Genomic DNA, 6,224 nt, shown 5'->3' with positions numbered 1-6,224 from the left:
GACCGCGGATGAGGGTCTGGCCGGGGGAGCCGCGGGGGGGCCCACCGGGAGCGTCAGCCCTGAGCACGACTTCGGCCCGGCGCGGCCCGCGGAACCACCGACGGCCACAACCCCCTCCCGGCAGCGACACCGGCTCCGGGGACGCCGACGCCTCAGGGAGACGCGGGGGGGGAGGACGGGCTGCCAGGGCGCGGGGTGGGGTGAGGCGAGGCGAGCCTGGGCCGAGCTGGCCCGTGGGGGGCGGAGCCTCCGCTGCGGCGCCCGGGGTGGGGCCAGGCGCGAGCCCCGGATGAGCGCGGCGGCCGCGTGGTGACGCCACGCGCCGGCGCCACCAATGAGAGGGCGCGGCGGTGGTTTTTGAACGTTGGGACGCGGAGGCAACCGCCCGGCCGCGCGCCAGGAGGCCGTGGTGCTCCCTCCGCCCTCAGCGCCCGGGCAGCTGCGGGCTGGCGCGTCCGCTGTGCCGGGCCTCGGTGGGAGCCGTCTGCTGACGGGGTCTGCCTGCTTCTGGGGTCTGCCGGCCGCCGGGCCGGTGCCTTCTCCGTCTGGGGCTCGGGCAATCGCCGCCGTGCGCGGGAGGTGTCCGGCGGTGCCTGGGCCTTTCTGAGAAGGTACGGCTGGGCGGGCGGGCGGGCGGGCGTCGCGAGGGTCTTCTTCCTTCAGCGTTAGAGGGGCCGGGGACCCGCTTCCGACCCCTCGGACACACACACACACACCCCCCCCAGCCCCCGTCGTACCCGCCCCCCTGCCAGAGCTTAGAGGCCTCGGCCTGGTCTTCGCGGCGCACACCGTGCGTTTTGCAGTTCGGATAATGGGCAATAGTGGCAGCATCCACGCTGCAAAAATTGTTTTGAAAACGGCCCTAACTGTGTGTCTTTCGCATTTGTGAGTCTCTTCTGTGTGTGTATATGCAACTTAAAAATGCGCTAAGTTTTACTCTTGTTTCTTTGGTATTGGGGACCATTGTGCAACACCAGCTTAATGAGTTCTTCACCCTTTATGTTTCAAAGGTAGAAGATGGCTCAAGACTTGAAAAAGCCCTTCAAAGACAGTCTGAGTGATATAAAAGAACGAATGAAAGAGAAAAGAAATCAGAAATGGACAAAGTTGGGTAAAACTAGCCAGATCTCCACTGTAAAGTGCAAAATAACGAGTAAGATGCTTAAATACCTTAACAGTTTTCATATTTTATTTTTTCTTAAACCAAGTTGAAATACTCACTGTTCTGTTGCAGCCAGCAGCTCCAAGCAAATGAAGAGCATACAAGCAAACAACAAAGATCTGGCTCAGGCTCTGCAAGAAGAAAAGATCAAACTGAGGGATGCCCAGGCTACCATTCTTCAATTAAGGAAAGAATATCAAGATCTGAAGGTTCAGATGTTTGTCTTGCAAAGAAATCTTAGGTTGGCGCAAGCACAAGGACTTGTTGAGGTATTTTTAATAATGACTTTATGATTTAGTGAAGCTGAACATCAGAATCTGCACCAATCCACTGATACTTTTATCATCTTAAATGTTTCATGAAAAAGCAACTCAATATATAGGACAAGTGTTTTCATATTTTCATCTAATCTGGTCATTAACTAAATATTTATTTTTCTGGCTACTCTTTCTTCTTTAATTAAAATCTATATTCTGTGAATTTTATTTTTTTGTCACAGTTGACTGTACCTGACACAGGTATCTTTGGGTTTTAGTCATCTTGTAATATCAACAAGAAGTTATTACATTGGTAGTTGATACTGGAGTATGACAGTAATAGTGGTGTTTTCCTTCTTTTGTCTATTAGAATCGACTGTCAGCCTTGAATAAGATAATTTCAAAAGTTTCTCAGAATTTACTGGACTCAGTTGATCTCCTTGGCCCAGCAAAGAATTTGTGTTCCATAGGCATGGTAAGTGCCTTTTCCTCTTGAGGAGCAGGATTTCTGTTAATTCTTTCCTTTACTCCTTCCAGCATAGATGCTTGCAGTTTTTGAGATTTGAGCCTTAGTTTGGCGGTTCAACTAGTCCTACAGTTCCCAGTGTGGCATGGGGCCCACACTGTGGGGTTGCGTAGTAGGTTATTAGTGGGGCTGAGGCTCTGCTATGAAGTGGTAGGAGAACCCTGATTTTCTGTGGTTTTGTGTCTTGTTCCCTGTACTGTCCTTACAGTTCCCTCCCCTGTCCACTACGTGTGATTGGGCTGCTGATGAATGTGCTGCCTTGTAGGAGCCAAGTACGTGAGATCCCACAGCACTTTGTGTTAGCCAACCTTTGTTGGCCCTTCTGTGGGTACCTTGGCTGTTGTCTAAAACTTGTATATGGTGCAAGCTTGTTTCTACTATTTAGTCACAGTAAGATTTATTTTGTTGACAGAATCGGAGACTGCTTGCTTCAGTTCTTGAAAATAGTTCCAGTGTCACAGGACAAATGTGTTCAGTGTAAGTATTGTTTATTGATACCTATTTATATCTGAGAATTCTGTTACAGTAAGCTTAACTTTCTGACTGGGAAAAGGGAATAAATCCAATGTAATGAAGTAGTTCATTGTCATAAAATATATTGCTATTCAGTAAATGCTACCTTTGGTATTTTCTCTAGAGGACCTCTACAGGGTGCTGATGGAGGTGATCAAGTACTTCCAAGTGGGATGGAGGCTGATAGTGATAGAAATGAACTGGGTCATTCTGTGTCGGAGATCTGTGAGGAATCTGACAGTGCCATTTCCTTAATCAGAATAGTTCCAGGCAAAGGTAACTAAATCAGAGTATCAGACATTGCTCTGTTCTGAATCGGGGGAAAAAAATGTGTAAGTTTAAAATGTAATTATTCCTTCTTAAGTAACTTTCAAGTAATTTTCCACTTAATATCAGAAAGGTTAGATACCAGTTGGCAACTGGTAAACATCTTGAATGAAGGTGCCTAGCAAAATGGGGCAGGAATTTGAAAATGCTTTATCTTCTGTATACCTGCAATCTCGTTTCGTTATCTACCAAACTGTTCAACAGAATAAGGTCATCTTTAGTCATGCATTATCACTTATGAAATCAACAACTGTTAACAAAGCAAAATACTTGGAAAAGTAAATGACCTGTAGATAACATTTCCAAACAGAACAGTTTAGAGGAAAATACTAATCTGGTATACTTAACTGCTTTCTGTCTGGAAGCTGTATTAAACAGAACTTATCTTGATTGACAAATAGTGGTTTATACAAATCCGTGGAGAAAATTCTAAGAATAGTCTTAATTTTTGACATGCTCAGAATTTGCACAAGACCTTAACAGGTTGTCACTATTTAGTTTTAATATGACTTTTTCTCTTGAATTACAAGGACGAACATCTGATTTTCATCTGGACAACATAGGGTCAGAGCTGGAAGATGTTTCTTCAAGTGGGGTGGCTGGATTTGATAACGTGTTACCAAAAGGTGTGTCCACCAGGCATCGCTACTCAAAGATGAGAAACCACGATGAACTTTGCACTGGTGTCTTGGACCATTCAGGAGCATCTGATTCAACAAAAAAGCTTTCTGAACAGGATGAAATTGGGCTTGAGGAAAGTCTAGAGAAGCGTACTATAGAAAACATAAATTCAGGTATTTCTCAGTTGAATGAGAATAAGGTAGGTTCAGAGCTGGTGTTGAGGCAGATAAATTCTGAAACTTCACAGTTAAACTTCAACAGTAATTCTGATCTTAAACAGCGTGAGTTTAAAAGCAGAGAAGACTCTCCAGTAAGGAAAGAGAAGCATCAGAAAGGAAAACTGGAATGGCCTAAAAATACTTCCAGACAAAAAGAAAAAAAAAGACAGAGTAAAGAGGCTTCCAAAGAAAACTTGGATTTCTTGGGTGGCTCCAGTGATGCTTATGACTTTAATTTTGAGGAGCGTGTCCATCTTACGCCTTTTCGACAAAAAAAGGTGAATGACAGAGATGCTGGTGTGGCTGACAAAGACAACTCATCTGAAACTAATACTACAGAGTCAAGTGGTATTGAAGAAGATTCAGATGATAGCCTCTATGAACCTTACAAAAGGAAATCGAAAAAAAGGAAAAGTTCCATGGACAAGACAGATACATCGCCAGTCCATGTAAGGCCAAGGTCTAAAAGATGTTTGGCACAGCGTGAGCAGAAACTCCATAATGAAAAAGAAGCTGAAAGTAATAAATCCAGTGACAAGTCTATCAGTAAGTGTAGAAAGTGTTCTGTAATTGCTTTTGTTTCCTTGAGAGATAACATTAAGGGATTTAGGCTTTTTTATTTTAGTTTTTTTAATAAATACAGAATAATAAAAACAGAATAATGTTAAAAAATCATTAGATTCATTCTTCTGGCTGCTTCTTTTTTTCCTCAGCAGAAACTGGAATTAAAGATATGTTTCATTTAAGGAACTGGTCAACAATTACTTAATACTGTATTTTAAATGTGTTTAATGATGTATTAACACCAAGGAAAGAGGAGAACAAGATTATCAATTGAGAGAAGGGGAATAACAAATTGCACTTTGCCTGGCACTGCTTAGTGTTAGTTTATTTTTCCAAATTAAAATTCTGAATATTTGTTGATCCTCTTATGTGTTCTTAAGCAGAAAGATGAGGATAATAGTTATAGCTGAGAGTTATTTCACATCTAGTATGTTCACTGACATTCTTTTTTAAGCTAGCTTGCCTGAATTGTCTTAAGTCTGCTTAATTTCTTCCTAGGGGAGCCTTCTGAGCCATCTCGTGGTCATCTTCATGATGTTACCAACACCACTTCAGTGCTCCCCAGCACTGGGAATGCAACTATTGTCCCAAAAGGTGAAGGACCACGATCTCCAAAACGCAAGCGAAGCTGTACTCTTACTGTGAACTATAAAGAACCAAGTATTGCAGGGTAGGTGTCTTACTTTCCAGTTTGATATGAAGTTCATGGTATTCCATCAAATAGAGGATGTGAGGGGATTATTTAAATATTCGAAACAAGTTCTTAACAAAACATTCCAAGAGAGAGGTCTGATGTTAGTAATATGAAGTAGTTCATGTGAAATTGAACAAACTAGCTGAAAGTTAGTGTTTCAAATGATGTGGGGAACAAAACTCAATTTTGCCTTTTTGTTTTTTTAACAGGAAACTCAGAAGAGGAGATCCATTTACAGATACAAATTTTCTGGACTCTCCAATTTTCAAGCGGAAAAAAAATGCTACATGCCATTCTCTTAAGAAGGAATCTCTGCCAAAATACAATGAGAAATTTGTTGGTTGTCATTGAGATTTTCAGTCATGATAGCAAAACCATGCTCACTCTATGAAGAAAGGAAATCTTTCATCCAGGAAATTGTTGTTGTACAGCATCTTACACAAATATGTAATTGTTTCTGTGTCTAACACCAAGGGATTTTGGTTTTAATCCAGTGACTTGTTTTTAATGATACAGAAGACAAAAGACTACTCTTATAACTAAGGTGATTCCATTCCACCTCTTTTGAGAGGAGGCATCCCTACACCATGGATCTGTGAGTGCATCAGAAATATCTGATGGAAAGATGGTGAATGTGATTTTTACCATTTATACCCTGCTTGATCTCTGTGGTTGGCAAAGGTGAACTTTAGGCACTTAAGATTAATAGCAATTTTTGTACAGTTGATGTTTATGTAATGGTTGTAGCTTCATATTTATAATTTCACATTTTTATAATAATTGTCAGTGTTTTGGTTGGGTTCTTTTTGTGTAGTTTCCATATTTGCTTCAAGGGAAGCAATGTCAGAGTAGGCATGCTGCAAGCCAGTGTATTCCTTGCACATCTTATGTGGTATAAGCATACTTTAGAAGCAAGACTGCCAGGTGCAATTTGATTATGTAGCTGGAGCTCTCAAAAGTAGCAATTTAGGGTTGGTTGGTTGGTGTTACTGCTATGAATGCAAGTTATCATCAACTTCAAACTTGCTTTGTCCCTGTCCTGTTAGCTGTGAAGGTTGGTGAAGAGGGCTCTGGAGTGTAAACTGCTATGATGGGACTTCATCATAATTTTGGCCCTGCTTTGCCAAGTGCCTTTGCCACATCTCCACTGGTACCATTTGCTACCACAGTAGGCAGTATGCTAGAAGAACAGTTATAAACTGGCCAGCAAGATTTCAAGGTTGTAGAGGGCTCAAACTAGCCTTTCTTTGCTTAAGAAACACTTAAGAAGTATTAATAGATACATGAATAGAGAAAGGGAAGCTACCTTCAAAATAAATAATAGGAAAATTCTTAATTTGTC

The 6,224-nt window shown here is 42.3% G+C and overlaps 1 protein-coding gene across 1 annotated transcript; it reads left to right on the top strand.

Moving 5' to 3' along the window:
• The first annotated feature begins 1,017 nt into the window (after nucleotides 1-1,017).
• Nucleotides 1,018-5,346, top strand: SGO1 (shugoshin 1). Its single transcript, XM_074849537.1, has 8 exons — nucleotides 1,018-1,153; nucleotides 1,235-1,431; nucleotides 1,790-1,894; nucleotides 2,358-2,422; nucleotides 2,583-2,734; nucleotides 3,316-4,170; nucleotides 4,687-4,858; nucleotides 5,092-5,346. Exons 1-8 carry the CDS (start codon nucleotides 1,018-1,020, stop codon nucleotides 5,231-5,233), a joined length of 1,824 nt encoding a protein of 607 aa, XP_074705638.1. The 3' UTR covers nucleotides 5,234-5,346.
• The last annotated feature ends 878 nt before the right edge of the window (nucleotides 5,347-6,224 follow it).

This window comes from Strix aluco, chromosome 1, assembly GCF_031877795.1.
Source record: "Strix aluco isolate bStrAlu1 chromosome 1, bStrAlu1.hap1, whole genome shotgun sequence".
In the NCBI taxonomy this organism is placed as follows: Eukaryota; Metazoa; Chordata; class Aves; order Strigiformes; family Strigidae; genus Strix; species Strix aluco.
This window is presented reverse-complemented; position numbering and strand designations above follow the sequence as displayed.

Bases quoted from the DNA above. Each gene is read 5' to 3' on its own strand.
- SGO1 (XM_074849537.1), top strand. From the start codon at position 1,018: ATGGCTCAAGACTTGAAAAAGCCCTTCAAAGACAGTCTGAGTGATATA. The intron at 1,432-1,789 runs GTATTTTTAATA...TTTGTCTATTAG, and splicing joins AAGCACAAGGACTTGTTGAG to AATCGACTGTCAGCCTTGAA. The intron at 4,859-5,091 runs GTAGGTGTCTTA...TTTTTTTAACAG, and splicing joins AAAGAACCAAGTATTGCAGG to GAAACTCAGAAGAGGAGATC.